Raw genomic sequence first — 19058 nt, forward strand, 5'->3', positions numbered from 1 at the left:
GATGAACAGCAGAGAGAACGAGAGGCCGTTTCTGCTCTACCAGTATCGATCGGCAGTGAGGCTGAAAGTTGAGCAGAAGTACATTTTTTTTTTCACCTTTCACCTTTATTTATTTTTTTAAATTGGTATTTAAGCCCTAATTGTGTGTAATGAGATCCAGAGTTGAAACTTTAAAGCAGTGCTGACATTTAGCAGATCATTATCAGTATGCGTGTCAGATATATGGTCATAATGGCAAAAATAATCAAAATGGTGACCTGCTGGTGGCGCCAGACAAAAAGACAGAAGGGTGACTTAGGTTCATCCTAAAGTGGTCATGAATACCTGCCCAGATTTCCTAATTTCATGGCGGTCCATTGAGTAGTTTGTTACTCTGGCTGACAGTGTTCAGGTGTTCAGTAAGGCTGCAAACAGTCTGGGAACCCATCTGTTGACCTCGAGGACATTCATGTGTATTCATGTGACAATAATTAAAAAAAAAAAAAAAAAATAATGGTTCATAAAATTAGTAAAACAGTTAAAAATGTTCACCACACCATTTTTTTGGTTTAACTTAAGATACATTCACTGGCCACTTTGTTAGGCACACCTGTTCAAATGCTCATTATTACAAATACTGTATCTAATTGGCCAGTCGCATGGTTCAAAGCCATGGCTCAAAGCCTTTAGACATCCAGACATGGCCAGGACAGCCTGGTGAAGTTCACACTGAGCCTCAGAATGAAGAAGAAAGTGACTTTGAAAGTAGCACTCTTGTTCGGCCATCTCTCGGGTTTACAGAGGATGGTGTGAAAAAAAGACAAAGTGCTGAAATCATGAGCGACAGTTCCCTTGGCGAAAATGCCTCATTGATGTCCGAGGTTGGAGGAGAATGGACAGACTGCTTTGAGCTAATAGGAAAGCAGCAGGACCTCAAATAAACACTCACCACTACGCAGAAGAGCTTCTCTGAGTGCACAAGACATCAAAGCTTGAAGCAGATGAGCTACAGCAGCTGAAGACCACAATGGGTGCAACAACCACCAGCTGAGAACAGAAACTGAGGCTACAATTCACACAGGGTCACTAAAACTGGATGACAGGAAATGGAAAAAAAAAAAAAGTTGCTTGGTCCGATGAGTGTCGATTTCTGCAGCAGAATTCACATGGAGCCCCAATTTAACAAATGCTGCCTCGTATCAGTGGGTCAGGCTGGTGCTGTAAATCCCTCAGTACCAGATAAGCATTGTGTACCCATCTTCTGATGGCTACTTCTAGCAGCATAATGTGCCACATCAACAAGCACAAATCATCTCAAACTGTTTTTTTGAACAAAACAATGAGTTTACTGTGCCCGAATGGCCTCCAAAGTCACCAGATCTTGCTCCAGTAGAGCACCGTTGGGATGTTGTGGAACATTATGGATGTGCAGCCGACAAATCTGCGCAACTGTGTGATGGTGTCAACTCAATATGCAGCAAAATATCTGAGGAATGTTTCCAGTACCTTGTTGAATCTGTTCCATGAAGAATGAAGTCCGTTTTGAAGGTCCAACCTGGTACTAGGAAAGTGCATTGAATAACGTGTCTGTGCTGTTAACTATCATTTACAGTGTTTCCACAGCTGTCTGAACTTTACTAAACTCAGAACCAAAAACAATTCTAAAAATGAGGAGTCTCCACATTAGAGTCACTCATTTAAATAATTTCACTGTATGTTGTTATTCAGTTGTAAGAGTTTTCTCTTTTTTGAATCACTCTAGATCAAATGTCTTTGGATTCTGCACTGTTGGCTGCACAAAAGACAACTTTTCAAAACGTCACAGATTGGACTTCTTTTTCCTTTTATACTTCATATAATAAACAAAGTGATTCATCAAAATAGAGTAATTTGCAGTGAAAATCATAGCTGCAGTCCTACAGCAGTTAATTTCCAATTGACTGAATTAATTGGTCAATTATCCCATCATTTGGTGCTTAAACTGTGTATTGATTAATTTCCCCCTTGTAAACCAGCTGATCTCTGAAGGTGAAAACAAATTAGACTCTAAGAGGGAATCCAGTTTCCAAGGGTCTGTTTTTTTGTTTTTTTAAATCAACCAAGTAAAACTGGTACATCCCTCAGTCCATCATTCACACAGTTATTTACACAAGAAAAATAAAAGTCAGTAGGATTAAGTTGCCAAGGCAACGTGTCCTCTGATCCACTACTGCAGTTATTTTCTCTGAGCTCAGAGGATGTTTAAGGTGTTTTCCATCAGTCCTCAAACCAGCTTTTATCTTTATGTGCTTTATTTGTTCTAACCTCAGAAATTGATACATCATTGACTGATTGAATCCCACCTCATCTGCTTTGCTTATGCGTGGATTACAGCTATATTTAGTGGTATGTAAATCGTGCGGTGGCGGAGCTTCTGTGCTTGACGGGTTTCAGCTCTGGCACTGTAGGTTCATTCCACCTCCTCTGTGTTTCTCGTCCAGAAAAAATGCCTCAAGACTTTTAAAATGTCAGGCAGCGTGTTTGTAAGCTTTTTTTTTTTTTTTTAAGTTTCCTACACAGAACCCACAGCACTAATATGCAGCTAAGTAGGTATTAGGGAAACCTCCCATCCTCTCTCTGTGGAGCCCTTTCCAAAAATGTATCCCCCTACAGAAAAGACACTAACTCAGCAGTGTAATTAAACTAAATTTTACCAATTGTCAGTTCTATTGTACAATATTGAACAGGAATCACAAAAGTGCACAAGAGGCATCGGTTCAAAAGGAAGGATCATACATTGTGTAATCCAGATTCAGGTGAGTTACAAACAGGAGGGCAAAACAGAAAGAGAAAAAAGCAGAAAAAAAAAAAATCCCTTCATTCGATATCTCAACTTTAAGACAAGATCAAAACAGTGATGAAAAATAAAGACTTAGTATTACAGAGTAAATATGTCACTACAACATGTGCCTTTGATTTCAAATGGAGCAAGTTTCGACATGGACTTCCTCGAAGCAGCTGTGGCGCCATCCTGAAAACCTGACTTCTTTAATAGGTTATCGTACACCCGTGGACACACTAGGTTAAGGTTGATTTACTTCTTACGTTCTAGAAATGCTAGTTGTAGAGAGGCACCAAAAATAAATAAATGCATAAAACATCCCCCCCTTGCAAAAAACGAAACAAAACAAAATTTTGACAGGTTTTTAGTGAAAAGCCCCATGCCATCTAAAGTGAAGTACACTTTCACATCATCCACCCATCGAGCAGCACCGAGTCCCCTCACCCAAAAATAACCACCACCATAACAAAAACCGAGTGTGTAGGAAGCACATCGAGAGCCTCTGAGACGTCTTTGTTCTGCAAATGAGCAATACTACTGCGCGCACACACAAAGTCCTTTAAACACTACACTCATGGCTATACGGGGTTCCCAATATTATTCTGGATGTTCTGGAAGGAAAGCTCCCGGGAAAAGTAAGTGTTTTCCTTCTTTAATCCAATCAAAAAAGTGTTTACATAAAAGAGTTGATAAAGTCAGCTGAAGGCTCTTATTTTTATTTTATTTATTTATTTTTAAACGTGGCTTTCATCATTTACGCTTCTCATCTCATTAAAGTCCTCGGGGTGTGCATGCTTGTCTCCGTTTTCATCTGAGTTTATTAGCAAGAATTTTAATGTATCTTCAGGTTTTCTCAACAAAAAAGAAAAAAAAAAAGAAAAAAAGAAAGTTGTTATTATGGTGATGGTCATGGATTGGCCAGTTCTCCTCACCAGGTAGGTTTAAGCTCACCTGGAGGCACTTTGTGTCACGGCCATTTATCACATATGTGCATATAATCTAATAAGTACAAACTGTCTTCGAACACACCTGAGATAGAAGAGAGGCAACAGCGAGGACAGCCTGTACAAAGATTTCATCTCTAATTCTCGAGCGGGACACAAAGATTAACACCAATTATTACTTGAGTGATGCTGAGCAGCATTGTCTCTGTTGTTCGTTTTAGCCCTTTAAGTCCCCTCTTCTACTCTAAGCTCAGACTTCCTTGTGCAGAAGTGCTGCCTTCAGGAAAAAAAAACAAAACAGAAGAAAGACAGATGGACAGAATCTAAGAACCCACCACCGGCTTTTTAAACCTGTTTTCCCCCACAGAAACGGTTAAGTAAGCTCAAAGTGTGACTCTTGATTTAGTTTTGCAATGCCAGCACACGAAATCGAGCCATTTGGTGGAGTGCACTGGCCTTCCTCCCTCCTTTTAGTCTGCCAGTCTCTCTCTCCCTCTCTCAAAAACATCTCTTTCTCACAAGGTAGTGTTTATTAGAAGCCAAAGCTGAATTGTCTGTGTGGACGTCACCTTGGGGGAATAGGTGCCACACAGTTTCTGCCCTGTAGTGAATCCTTCGTACCTGACCTCCGACCCTTTTAGCTCAGTGCTACTTTTCCTCAGTTATCAGCACCCAGCTTAGAGAGCCCCTGCCTGAACTCTTGCAGCTCATCTAGCTTTCCATCTAGAACATTCATCAACTTCTTCAGCTCGATCTTCATGTTTCCTTGCTTTTGTCGGCTGTCGTTTATGTCCAGTTGAAGACCCTCTATTCTCCCCTCCAGCTCCTTGTTTCTTGTCTCTGCAGCCTGTGAAAAGATGTCGGGGAAAACATTAACATTAATGTTAACATTTGATGTATCAGAACAGCTGGTTTGTTGTGTGTGTTTGAGCAGAAATGAGCAAGAGCTTTTCACTTGCAGTAACAAACAAAAGCCTTCCCATGTTACATGTGCAGGTACAGTTACACAAAGAAAGAGATCCACTTGCTGTAGGTTGGGACAAAGTGATGGGAAAACATATTTATGTGAAAGACACGTGTTTGCATGTGTGAATGGGACATGAAAGTGAATCTTTCAGACTAACAGGCAACACGAGTGACACATTAATAATGCTGAAGATAGCAATGAAGGGAGGGGTTTAAAATAGGAGTGCTAAAAGGGTGTTGCGCCTGCATGACTATGTTCCAGCTGACTCCTGAAACCTGATCTCCATGAGGGCTGTCATCTTTAAATAGAGGGCAGCCGTAACCACAAACACAGGGGTAGAATAGGTAGACTTATTTAAATTGTTTTTTTTAAAGCATAAACTCTGCACCAGCAAAGAGAATTTTTTTACAGCATTTCTGTCTAAATGGAGTCAGCTTCAGCTTTAGGCTCCATAGATGGACAAAAGGTATTGGAGAAACCCCATCGTCTATGCCTCTTCTCAGTTTGGATAACTGGTTAGATAAACTCCGGTTTGAGCCATTTTTGTTGTCTTTCACCCAGCTGGCTGCTGCAGAGACAAACCATGCCGTCGAGCGTTGTAAAGCACAAGAACTTCAGGCATGCCACTGTTGGTTTTATTCATCACTCCATGCCCAGATTGAAATGGCAGCACATGCACTGACAGCTTGGACGATAAAAATCCCGATCTGAGTCAGTCAGCACAGGGCGACATGAGCGTCAGTATCAATGCAGCTCATGTCAGACTTGGCACTAACAGGACACACGGTGATCCAAAGAGCCTGGCTCTTCTGGTTCTACAGAAAGTCTGATATTATTCAGCTTTGAAGAACAGGTGCCCTTTGTTACAAAGAAGACGTGAGGTTTCTCACAGGCACAACCCACACACCTACAGAAATGTTATAAGAGCTGATCATTAAAGCTTTGAGCAGAGCCCTCAAACTACTTCAGCTGTTTTTATAGCAAAAACAGATCAAATCTGCACCAGCAGGAAACTAATAAGCTGTGACAGAGACATATCTCTGTTCCACTGAAGAGGAAAAAAAAAAAAAAAGAACCCTTTTCAAAGAGGCAATAATCCTCTCTGCGTTGTACTGGGGACAGACCTTTATTATTAGATACAGTAACGACGACAATGTGCGTTAGTGAGACACGTGATAGGAATGTTGTGTCACCAGCCCTCAGGCAGAATGATGAATAGCAACTCTTATTGTCTACCTCCATCTGAAAGCGCTGCTTACGCCTCAGAGCCTGAGTGTTAGCTCGCTGTGATAGCCATCGTGTCCTCACGTGTGTGTTAGGTCTAGACAGCTCTCAGCCTGGTCTCTGTACTCTGCAGTAAATCACACCTGAGGGGGGGGTAAAAAGTAGGGCTTGTGCCGGGTGCTTTTGAACGTACCTGCAGTTTCGAAGTGATGCTCTCACACTCCGACATGAGCTGAGGGATTATCTCTGCCTGCTTCCTCAAGTTCTCCAGCTCCTGGGAATAATGTTAATAATAAAAAATGTAAAATCCAGCGATTCCGATGTCAGTCAGGGTCTTAGGAACAATCTAAGTTATTTAGCTAAAGGACCTTTGAAATTTAAAATAAATCATTCTTAATTGCTTTTTTGTATAAAAGTATGTAGATGGATTGATAAGAACAGCACCCAGATAAAATAGGACATCTAAGCCAGTAATTAACTGCTTGCCAAAAAAAACGAAGGAAAAAAAAAAAAAGTGTGATGCCCAGCACTAACCCTGGAACATAATTACAGTTATGATTTTATGTCAGTGCTAATTAAGGTGCACCATCCTTTGTAAATAAGCCAACTACAAAAAGTGAAAAAAGGTCAAAGTGATACAAAGAAGGCAAAAAGGACATCAAGATCAAGAGATAGCCTTGTGATCATGCCTCTGTGTCCTTCTCAGGTAAACATCTCAGTTATTGCTCTGAAAACCTCCTCCCTGCTTTAAGCAAAACACTATGCGGCTTCACGGCATCTGTTACCGCTTCGAGCACATCTTCGCCAAGTAATAATTGCTCGAGTCTTTGTAGTTACCTGCAGCGGCTTTGTTCTGTTAGTTCACCGCTGGCCAGCACAGGGGTCACCACAGTCAACTCTTAATAATTCATAGGCACACTTTTAAATTTGAGGAGATGAGGATGTGGATTTCTAGACAGGGAGGGGGTGAGTCACTGTGCAGGTGAGCCTCTATGGGCCGCCTGCGGCAGCAATGTTGTGCACACAAGGAGACTTTCTCTGCAGACCCCATGCTCGGTGTTCACAGCGTTATCGAGGATACACAAGAAAGGCAAAGCCGGAGCTCCCAAAGGACGCCATTCTTTGCTCATCATCTTTCAAATTCAGCTCCAGCTCTTTGAACTACTTCCCTTCCTCTTGTTGTGTAAAATATATACCGCCTTCGAAGGAATGATTTATACGTTCTATTAATACTCTGGCCGCCATGTGGTAAACTAGAATATCCCAGACACTCTTTACCTCAGGCGATCTGAATGGGACTTCACACAGTAAAGCTGTTATTGCCACTGAATTGAAAGAGAGGGCATTGAAGATATATTGCACTACATGAGACAGATGCACAGATGACCCCAAACCAGAAGCATATATAAGAACAACTGCAAAGTATATAAAAATGTATACATATCCTACTTATGGTTTTCACACGTGGCTGATTGCGTCTCCCTTTCTTGGCGTCGACAGGGAGACGCAGTCACTGCTGAAAAGGGCAGCGAGACTCTCAGATTGGCAGAAGTCAGTCCTAATTTGTCTGCGGTCAGAAAACGGCATTTAACCAGCAATAAGCAAAGGTTAAAATGCCGCGTGGTCGCACAGAGTTCACCCTCATTAGAAAGAACAGCGCCATTAGGCCGCGCTGAGCCGACAGTCAGCTAGTTTGGATTACGGATGATTAATGGAGGAGACACAAGGTGATTTCTTTCAGGTTTGAATAGAGTGGATTAATTTTTAATTTTTTTAACAGTACAAAAAAAACCCCCAAAACAGTTTGATCAATCAAATTGAGACAAAGGGGCAATATAAAGAGCTGTCTTGGATTAAAATAAACACACACACAAAAAAAGAAAAGATCAATCCATGCAAAACCCTTAGTCCCACAGCACAATCTAACATTTTGTTATTGAAGCCTAATCACTTCCTCGGGGAAAAAAGTGGCACTGGAAGTAGTTTGTAAAACAAACTCTCCATTGCAGCTCTGCAGACCGACCATTGTGATGCAAGTCTCACCTGCTCCTTCTCCTGTAGCTCAGCCTCCAGCTCCTTTACCCTAACAGTCAGCTGGGCGTTTTTCTGCCTCTCCTGATTGGCTTCATTGCACTGGGCTTCTAGTTCAGCAATCTAAAACGCAGAATGGGGGGAAAAAAAAGTTAAAAGAAAAATTTGGCAGTTTTTTTTAAGCTAATCAGATTGGTTTTTTTTTAACATATTCCTCCTTGTTAAGCAGAAACCTGGATTTGTTGTAGAGTATAATAGCAATTTGAAAATTGATACCAACAATTAAAAAAGAAAGGGTTAGAGAATAACACTGTTACCATACCAGCCCAGCTGCAGGAACAGCCCACATTGATTATGAAACTAAAATGATTCTATTTTTAGCAGACTGAGACTCTGCAGGCAACACAGAAGCTAATGAAATGTACAGTACCTACAGTGTTTTGCTCTGTACAGATTTTGACCAAACCCGTGGCAGAGAACTCTGTGTGTGCAGTTTGTGATAGAGTTTTCTTCTTTTAAAGCAGCGGAAACGGTTTATCAAACCTGTCACTTTTTCCTCGATCAATGGGCTTGTCTACATTATTCAACTTCCCCGTAGGAGTGCATGAGTGTATTACCTTTTTCCTGAGCGTGTCACTCTCCTCCTTGCAGGCACTAAGCTGTTTCTTCCAGCTCTCTACATTAGCTGAGGACTCCTGCAGTGCATCCACCAGCCTGGCATTATTTTCTCTTAAAGTCTGAAGCTCTGTTTCCCACTTCTTGGCGTTGGTGTTGCTGTCAGACAGGAGCGACAGAAAGAGATCCAGCAGGAGAGTTATTAATGGAAGTAAAATTTCAGCCACTCCGTTTTGAAAAGCTTGTGAGTGCCAACACGGCACATATTTCTACAATCTCCTTCCAGACACATCTATTTAATTAGTATTGCTGCACATTACGCTGTCGAGAGATGTTTAGACCACAATAAAAAAGAAAAAAAAAATGAAGCTAGAAGTGGGGAAAATTCCCCCCAAAATCCAATGAACTGTGGCACCAGCATGTGATTTGTTATCCTTTCATATCACAGGGGGTGCATTCCTGTCTTATCAATAAGGATGGGGAGATATGTGATGTATATTTAGTATGCATCACTGTTCCCACTTCCTTATGCATGGCTGGGTTGAAGTGTTTTGCTCTATCATCAAATGTGGACAGACTGGCATCGCAGCATTCTGCAGTCCTCTGCTGTTTCACTGCTGTGACACTCTCCAACAAAAACAAAATCCAACAGTTCTGTGAATGCACGAGAAAATGCCCACACAGAGACAATTTTACATCCAGAAGCTGGAGATATTTTGATGCTTTTATATGAAGTGAAGCGTTTCCTTCAGCAACTGTTTCATATCAGTGTTGTATTAAATTCTCAATTATGACTTTTTGATTTTGCAAGTTTGTTTATTAAGATAATTCCTGGAAAGAGCTCTGCAATCAAAATTTGGACTTTATTAGTTTACCAAAGGAATTTTAATAAGTTAACTGGTCAAGATAACCTCAGATTCTTTAGATATACAAAGGGAGCACTGTAGAGTGACATTTATGCAGTGTGGTTGTTGTTTTCAGCCGGTGCTTTGGAAAAAAAAAAAAAAAAAGGAAGTAAAGAAAAAAAAACATTAAAAAGAAACAAAACAAGTCTGAAAATAATAATCCCAGGGCATGCATTTGCTTTAACTTTTTATAATTATTACAGTTTCATCTCAACGATTTAGCATAAGTACAAACATGTGTTACAATGTTTGTACTTATGGCACCGCTATAGCTCAGCTGGTTAGGCAGGTTAAGCAGGAAAGGCTGCAGTGGCCTCCATGTAATTAGTACCAACTTGCAGTGACTTTTTCAACTTTGTCACTTTCTAGGGAAATTAATGAGAACTACAAGTTCTGTAAATGAATTGTTATCCACACCACTCATGCAAATGTTAATGTAGTTCTTACTTTTTTAGGGGTCTGTTGCTGCCAGTGAAAATTTGCAATCCCCTCCACGCCACCCTCACATCTGGATCAAATAAATCCACTATGATATGGGATTTTATTTTATTATTATTTTTCTCCTCCCTATTTCCTCACTGTGGTTTTAATTGACTCTGATGGCCCGGCGTCATTTTAATCCCATCTGGAATCACATCTGGCGTTTCATACAATTACCAATTTGTACACTCTGCATCTGGATTATAAAGGCCAAATAACCAAACGGTGGAGTGGAGGAGCATCACTCTTTAGATTATATGGTTTCTGAGCCCTTTTAGAGTCATTACTGCTTTAAGTAACAGCAATAAAATAAAGAGAGAGAGAACATACGAGCACAGTTTAGTTTAATAAGCATGAGTGTGATCAAGAGCTGATATGATCTGCATTGGGTTTACACACTTGCATGCTTGTAATATAATAGTGTATATGTTTAAAATAATAAATACTGAGCAAGCTGTTCGATTGGACGAGTGTCATGCCATGATTATGCAGTACCTGTCTCACTGAAGTGTGTCCAATCTGCTTATTTTACATTCAAACAGCCAGATTTCAAACACCTGTTTGGTTTCTGTTTGATGCCACAGGAAAAGTTTATACAGCACTTGCATCAGCAGCAGCAGCTGCAGGCCAAGCAGTGTGTGAATTTTTATTACTTTTTATTTATTTGGTTGTGATGAGACAGTTGCAGAGAAGTAAAACCAGTTATAAAGTATGTGTTTTAGTTGGTTTGCGTCATCACACAGTACGAAAGTTCTTGTTTGAACCAGCTGTTCCCATTTCAATTCTTCTATTTTTATTCTTTTAAAAAACTAAAAAAAAGAAAATTGTCGGAAAATTTGTTTTCATTTGGTGAATACAAATTTAAATATGAGCACTTTGATGCAGCCTGAGACGTGAATCTTCAGACTGATATTTAGTAGATTTAAAACTGGATTTAATTACATATGAATTTCACATTAAAGCAGTTCTTCTGATGAAATAAAACCTTACCTCTGCTCTACTGCACTCTTGAGACGTTCATTCTCACTCTGTAGGAGAGCAGCCTCCGGACCGACGTGAGAGATTTTCTCATCATCTGTCCCGTTAATGCTGGATGCCTGGTTGGTTGAGGGTGTATCACGACCAGACTCCGACTGAGAAATTGAGGGAAACTTGTGTTTCAAAGCAGGTTTAAGGAGGCCTGTGGTTAAGACGCAGCCATCTAAAAGGGTCTCATGGGTTAAACAGAAATCCATCTCAAAAATCCTGCTCTCACTATGAAAAAGGGCCCTAGGCTTCTTTTGCCAAAACACCCTGAAGACGTCAGCTATGACAGCGAAGGGTTGAGGGTAAATGCTTGCCAGTATCTATCATGTCATATGGGCCAGAAGCTTTGTGTGCTTCAGGGCTGATCCTTAGCACCTGGAGTCAGGGCGAGTAGAAAGCAGGCATGTTCGTTGTGGGTGACTGTGGCATGAACCACTAACGTAATGATAGCATTTCAGATTTGAATCATTTATGTAGATCTGAGCAAATTTACTGTCACTGTTTATAGCTTCCTTATCCTCCGAGTTACTGTTGTGCCTGCAAGGTAGTAAGGACGATCTTTGACCTCTTATTCATGACGGCTCACACTATTCCACGATTGAGTTCCGTTGTAATATTTAAACACAAGATTCATTAATATTTGAACATATTTACATACATAATTATGCCAGAAGCCATTTCTAAACACAGAAAGTGTATCATTTGGTGTTTGTGAAATTATTTCTCACTTTCTCTGTGGCCCTGTAAGCTTTCTGGAAGCCAACACACTGACTGTAGCTGAAACGAGTGGAAAGCCGAGGAGATGAAATGAATCAGACTTTCAGACAGCACAGAGATATTATTTACCTGGGAGTGATTACTCAACGTCTCCACCTTCTCTTGAGATTTGTCTCTTGCTAGCTTAGCCTGTTCTTTTACCTCCTGGAACTTCTCAGCAAACTGAAAGTACAAGAAGAGATGTCAGGAAGCTGTGGTTATTAGTGGCAAGGTTCATTTTTAAACATTATCTAAGGATGGTGAGGACTAATAATAATAATAATAATAATAATAATAATAATAATAATAATAATAATAATGATGATACAACAACAACTACAATAACAGTAATAATAAAGAAGCTAACTGTTTAAAACAAACCACAGATTCAGTTTAAGCGCTTCAACCTCCAAAGCATGATCCCCTCTTGAAAACAGTTAAGAGCCCCTGATCATAATGTCAGAGAGGCTGATCGTTAGAATAAGGGCTCAGCAGGTTAACTATACAACATTTTAAATTGATTCTGGATTTTACTTTAAACCAGCAAAGAGAATCAACGAAAGGGGAAATGAGCCATCCATCAGTTTTATGAAGGCTCTGCTACAAAAACCTCTCACCTTTGTGAGCTGCTGCTCTGAAGCGAAGCCCAGTCCAAACACGGTGTTGGCCCTGCTGTCGGCCCACTGGCCAAACTTCTGTGATGTCTTGGTGAACGTCATGTTGGGCGTGATTGTGCTGTTGATGATGACCTGTTGGGAAATAACACATAGATTTTCTAAGCCTATAAGAGACCATAGTGTTATCAATGCAAAGTACAGTTAGTCATGTGTAATCCTCCAGCATAGCTCTCAGGTCTTTCTGACACTCCTCATAAAAATAACTGATGTTGGATTTCAGCAGTACAGAGGTTGGAAAATTGTGCGTCTCATTCAGCCAAGACATATTACAGAAGCTGTTCCAGCAGCTGCATTCACATAATAAATAGGCCCACCAATTTAATAAAGGACAATCCTCTATTGCAGCTCCATTCACACCAGACTACACCTGTAATATGCTGACGGCTGTATGCCAGTGCCCACACACGGCATATTTATTATTTCTTTTAAAGTGATCCAATCATATAAAAAGCAGATTTATAAGCATGTCTCTGAAATATAAAGCAGTTACGTGTTCACAGAAAAAAAATACTCATCTTTACTATTGTTAAACCAGATGGCATACAAGGTTTCCACATTTATAATTTAGGATGCTGAATAGCAAACACTTTGTCAACCCAGAGTTTTAAAGTTTCAACATTGTCGTGTGAATCAAACGTACCATTTTTAATACACTCTAATAACCTGTGTGGGACATTCATGTGTTCCCTTAGTGTTTAACGTTGCAACTGAAGATGGATTTGCACCTTTGATTCAGCAGAGATTTCACATAGGATGACCTTCCTGATGCAACACTCTCATTTATCCAGGATTAATTATCCTAAAGCTTATTAACATCAGGTTTGGTTAAGGATTTATCATACACCAGCAATCAGGTTGAGCTATTTGCAAACGTCTTTATTGCATATTCAGCTCCATGCAAAAGACCTCCACTACTTTGTGATACTGAGTTAAATAAAATAGTTGCAGACTGCTGCCTCTCTCAGCTCACTCGTTTTATTCCCCGATTACAAATAAAGTTTTGTTCACTAAATAATTTACATGCAAATGTAAAAAGCACACACAAATGGAAAAACACTGGCTGCTGACCCGCTAACCTCTAAGCAGTTGAAGTACAGTCTCTATATTTGCCATGGTATCCATTCACCTGTTGTAGCCACGCCGCAACTCAGATGCCAGAAAACATCTGCTGCAGTCTAAAATTGTAACGGGTGCATGTGTCAGTGAAGGAAGCAACACGTGTCTAAACACCATGTCAGCCTACTTCACCCATTTGAATACTGCATCACAGTTCATATAGACAGCTCTGATCCTCTGTGATGCTAGGTGTGCGTGTAAACACAAGCAGCTTTGATTTATTGCTGCATGCACACAAACCCAGTCTCACTACAGAGATATAACAGAACTTAAAACCAGCACACGCAAATTATCCCGACAATTAAGAAACAATAGAAGACAGTCTAATGGCAGAGCAGCCCTTGTTTCATAGCAACATGGCTCTGAACACAGGATCTGAGGATTTAAACTGCTGACAGACTCGTGTCCCATTCTACGCCCCCACTGTCTCCCTCTCCATCTTTTCAGTGGCTGAGGTGTTAAAACTCTTTGCACCACATCATTACTGGACACAGCGAGCCAAAAAGCAGAGGAGCCTGAGCGGAATAAGGATCATTAGTACGCAATTAATGTTTGTCCTCTATTTAGATCAATGCTAATGGCACCTAGGGAGAAAGATCACTACAGGTGAACAAAAAAAAAAAGAAAAGAAAAAAAAGACGACCATCAGGCATCACAGCTAAAGATTACAACTGCAATCTTTGATGCAGGCATCATTCCCACATCAAGGGTTTATAAGGAGACTGGCAATTTACCAAGGCACTGCTAATCTGATCTTAAAAATCATCACTCTTTCAGAGGCTTCTTCAAAACAAAGGTGACCCAATTTCCCCTGAAGTGGAACCTGGGTAAAGCCTGAACAACACTCCCACGTCTCATCTCTAGCAGTGAAGTGAATATTTAACAGGGCTCATAACGCTGGCTCAAAGAGAAGTGTTAAGATAAGATGAAACTTTAATGATCATTGTAGAAAAAGTGGAATGCTGCTGTGGAATAAAGCGAAAAAAGGAAGGAGTTAGGTAAACACACAGTAAATGTCTGCAACCAGCGGCTCAACAGCCAGAGTATAAAATGTGAATTTCCTTTAGAATAATAATCCTGTCATACAGTACCCTGAAATTAGTCATCATAAATTGTCATTCAGACAATTGAAATTCACATTTCTTCTCTTTTTTTATCTCGTGTGTGATGAATGCTTTCAGATCATTCTCAAAATAATTAGGAGAAATTCTTTTTTTGTTGTTTTTTAAGAGGTAGAAAAAAAAAATGTCACTGAATTGAATTTTATTAAACAAAAACATAATGCAATATAACTCTTGATATAAGATCTGAAACACGGCATGACGACTTTTACACCACTGAAGCTACACACAAAGACCTGAACGCTCAGTCAGTGCTTCTCAAACATTTTACTCCCTGCTAAGTTTTCTTAAAAAATTCATTACCATAAAATTATTTCATAATTAAATGTACTTCAAAACTTCTTAATGTAGCTTTGTTTACACATATGAGCATTATGCTGTCAGTCAAAACTCTCACTTTTACAAAATACAACAAATATCCTGCAAAGTGTTTTAACTGTCTGTTCATTTTTCCTTTTAGGATTCTAAAATGAAAATGGATGAATGATTAAGTCCAAACATTATAGCATGTATGTAACACTATACACTTTATTAGGTACACCTGTACCTATTCACGCTCACAAGTGAGCAACTTAGGGCATTTAGGCATGTGGACTCTTAAATTACGAGTGAGCGTCAGTTCTCTGGGTGAAAATGTCAATGCTAGAAGTCAAAGGAGAATGGCTAGACTGCTTTGAGGTGAAGACAATATCAACAACCACTTGTTATAATCAAGGTATGCAAAAGAACATCTGTGAAAGTACAACAAATCGACCCTTGAAGCAGATGGGCTACAGACTACACCGGATACCACTACTGTCAGCCAAGAACAGGAAACTGAGGCTATAATTTGCTTGGCCTCAACCAAAGTTTGACAATAGAAGACCGATAAATGTCACCTAATCTGATGAGTCTTGACTTCTGCTTCAATGTTCAGATGGTAGGGTGAGAATTTGGTGTAAACATGAAAGCCATCCTGCCTTGGTCAGGTTGCTGGTGGTGGTGTAATTGTGTGGTGACATATCAACAGATCTTAAACCCATTGAGAACTTTTTGGCTGTCCTGGAACAGGAGATTATCATCACCTGCAGCCTAGGAATATGCAGCAATTGCATGACGCTAGCATGTCAATTACAAACCAAAATCTCTGATGAATGTTTCTAGCACCTTGTTGAATCTATGCAGCAAAGAACTGAGGCATTTCTGAAGGCTACATACCTGTAACTAAATACCTACTGAAGTAAAAGTATCTGCAGAGAAAGGCCCAGACATTGCATTTACAGTATCATCTGTAATGTAACATAAGGGATACTGAGTTACCCCCACGGGACCTGTGACTGTATGTTTGGCACGCATGTGTAAACGACCCAGTGAGCAAGCCAATGAGAGAGTGGGAGGGTGTGACGGAGGAAAGGGAGGGGGTGCAGAGTGACGCTGGCAGCTGTGTGGATGGTGAGCTGGGCTGTGGATCAAGTGGCACAGGAGGCACAGAGTGAAGCTCGGCAAGCTAATGGCCTGAGGGTCAGCTAGAAACTCAGAGACAGCCAGGAGGTTATAAGGGAAAGCTTCCTCGGCCGATTAGGTGTCTGCAGAGTGCACAGAATCTGCAGAGTCAGTGATTCGGATAGGAAATGTAGAACATAAGAGATCAGTTATCAAGCTCCAAATACCAGACGACTTTTTCATGGTTGGAAAGAAAAAAAAAAAAAAAAAAGAAAAAAAAATACCAGCTGAAGTTATCTACTGATAATTAGGACCAAGAGGAAGGAATCTTTTTTTCTTAAAAGGACATACAAAAAAATAAATAAATAAAAATCTGAATTATGGTGACAAATGGGCAGTGAGGATAGTCATTATGATGCTGTGGTATAACTGAAACACAGCCAATGAAAGGCGAGACAAAGTCTGCCGTGTCCTGTCATTAAACCAGAAAGCAAAGTGGAAAAATTGCGATTGCTCATCAGGCAGAGGTGTGATGCAGATGAAGAAATGTTCAGTATTTCTGTATGTCTGCCAACTGCTTTAATGTCCTGATGCATTTCATCTCACCATATATTAAGAACTGCAAAAGAACACTGTTCCTCGGTGGCGATGACGCAAGTTTGGTTACCCAACACCACTTTTAACTCAACTTAGCATAATGTATTTTTTACAGTTTTTGTGTGCATTATATTTGTTTTGTACATCTGCTGATGTTTATGACACATTTTTTGCAGAAAGTTGAATTAATCAATCCGCTAGTTCAACATCCCGAGTGTAGCTTTTGATCTCTGAGAAAGCCAAGACCTTCACAAGGTCTTTGCAGACCTATAAATCCAGGTGTTGCCTGAATAGAGGGTGTATTTGTACCTTGAGTCACAATAAATACAACATTTCTGTGTATTTATGCTTCAAGCCTTGACAGTCGTCTGATGAAGTGCAGCTTTTTCACTGGCAAAAGTTCAAATGCGTGCTCTTAGATTTATTTATTTTTTGATATTTCCTGTCCTCGTTTGTTTCCCCTGTTGAAAGAGTCACTGATCTGCAGCGTTGTTTACAATACAGAATTTGCTGATGCTGGGGCTTCAGACTATAAAAGGTTGGTGCAACTGTGTCATAATCCTTATGGATAATTGTGCTGGGACTGATAACAGCCCAGTGCATTCGCTCTGATGACAGCTGGGCATACAGCACAATATCCAATCGACTAGCTTGACGTACCAGACACTGAAAGGTGGAGTGTGCATGTCCCCTAGATCCCCAGGTTTATCGGGGAGGGTGTTAGTTTTTTGTTTTCTTGTTCTTGGATGGAAACAAACATTTATGGCTCACAACTTTAAAAAAGTAAAATAAAAAAAATACTTAGTGTACTCTTTATGAGCAGATTGATGATAACAGGAAAACTTGACTTTTTGATAGTTTGATACAAACTATGCTGTTTAGGCAAGACCATAACAACTTTACAAAGAATAACTAAACCTGATCATCTTGTTTATGTTCCAGCACATTTAACCCTTATTTTTCAACTTTCAAAAACAACATGTCACTGGTAGCACTGCACCAAGAATACTTAGCACTTAATAAAATAATTATTTTAGAACCTTCAGGTTTTGGAAATTTCCTTTTTACTCCTTTCTTCCCTGGTATGGCCAAAGCAGCTGAATGCCAACATTTCCCAGCACATTAATGAGCTCTGGCTAGGTAGCAGAATATATATTTGTTTGACAGTTTTGTATTTGACAGTCAAAAGTGACGATTGACAGGAACAGCAAAGAGAAAGGAGGATATGCCATGCAACACAGATTGCCCTGGCTTAACAGACATTGTAATAAGCAGACAAAGTGAATGAATACAATGAAATGACTAAATTACACAAGGTGTAAAATAGTAAAAAATAGTCCCTAAAATATGCATTTGATGAATAAAAAGCTCATTTGAATTCTTATTACTGGCGGAGACATGTCTTTTAGCTTACAAGCCAAGCTCATAAGCTCATGAGCTTTAACGTTAGTGCTAGAAATTGGCTGTGGCAAAAAAAGAAAAAGATACTTAATGAAGTGTCAGAAAGATAAATCTAAAAAGAGCTGAGTGTTTTAGGCATTACCTCACAAAGTTATCATACTGGGAATTATTTATAAAGTACAGCAAGATGTGTCCTCACTGTGTTGTCACAGCACTTGGTACATCGCCGCATGAGAAGCACGATGCAGGCTGAGCGACAGTCAAAAGTGCTGATACGCTCCTCTACTTGCCATATCATCATCAGCCAGTTGCCCAGACATCATAGGTGGATGAATACAAGCTGACGGTCTGTCATAGTTAGTGCGTGCAACAGCACAGACCATTCTTCTAGACAGACCTGTCTCCCTTGCAGCAACTGTGCAAACTAGAAACTATATTTAACATCTATTTGACATGACTCAACGTTTCTTCGCTTTTGGTTACTTTGCTCATATCGACATCACTTTGACTCACTTAAATTAAATGGATAGGAGGATAAAATTAAAATCAGCAGGAGTCTGCTCCTTTTAAATTGAGATAACATTTGAGAAATTCCTTTTCCCCATACCTCACATACAGCAGTTCCCTGCAGAGATTTTATGACACATAATGTTCTGTTAAGGTTACAGAGGAGGGAGGAGGAGGACAACAACAAAGATGACAGGAGAGGGAGAGAAGAGAGAGAGCACTCAGGGCCTTGAGGAAATAGAGGACAAAATATTGATGCTTTTAGACATGAATAAATAATAGTCCCGTTATCTTTCTCACAAATGAAACAGACATGAAGTAGTAGATATAGTTTATCTTTAGTAATCTATTGTCAGCTGTTGTCATCCCTGCAGATCCATAAGTGCTGGCTGATGACATAACACATTAAAGTCTTGCCTCTGTTGCTGTAGGAAGAAAGCTTTGAAAGCTTTGAAGCTAGCAGAGCTTG

At 40.0% G+C, this 19058-nt stretch overlaps 1 protein-coding gene across 3 annotated transcripts in view; it reads right to left on the reverse strand.

The window, feature by feature from the left end:
• Nucleotides 1–2651: 2651 nt before the first annotated feature.
• Nucleotides 2652–19058, reverse strand: part of homer2 (homer scaffold protein 2) — a 31894-nt gene continuing 15487 nt past the window's right edge. For all 3 annotated transcript variants that reach the window (XM_031728860.2, XM_031728858.2, XM_031728859.2), the window contains exons 3-9: nt 12366–12497; nt 11839–11931; nt 10957–11099; nt 8584–8740; nt 7979–8089; nt 6129–6209; nt 2652–4591 (exon numbers count right to left, since the gene is read on the reverse strand). In XM_031728860.2, the coding sequence (XP_031584720.1) occupies nt 4403–4591; nt 6129–6209; nt 7979–8089; nt 8584–8740; nt 10957–11099; nt 11839–11931; nt 12366–12497 (906 nt within the window). In that variant the 3' untranslated portion in view covers nt 2652–4402. The remainder of the gene's footprint in view (nt 4592–6128; nt 6210–7978; nt 8090–8583; nt 8741–10956; nt 11100–11838; nt 11932–12365; nt 12498–19058) is intronic.

This window comes from Oreochromis aureus, linkage group 1 (assembly GCF_013358895.1).
Source record: "Oreochromis aureus strain Israel breed Guangdong linkage group 1, ZZ_aureus, whole genome shotgun sequence".
Lineage (NCBI taxonomy): Eukaryota > Metazoa > Chordata > Actinopteri > Cichliformes > Cichlidae > Oreochromis > Oreochromis aureus.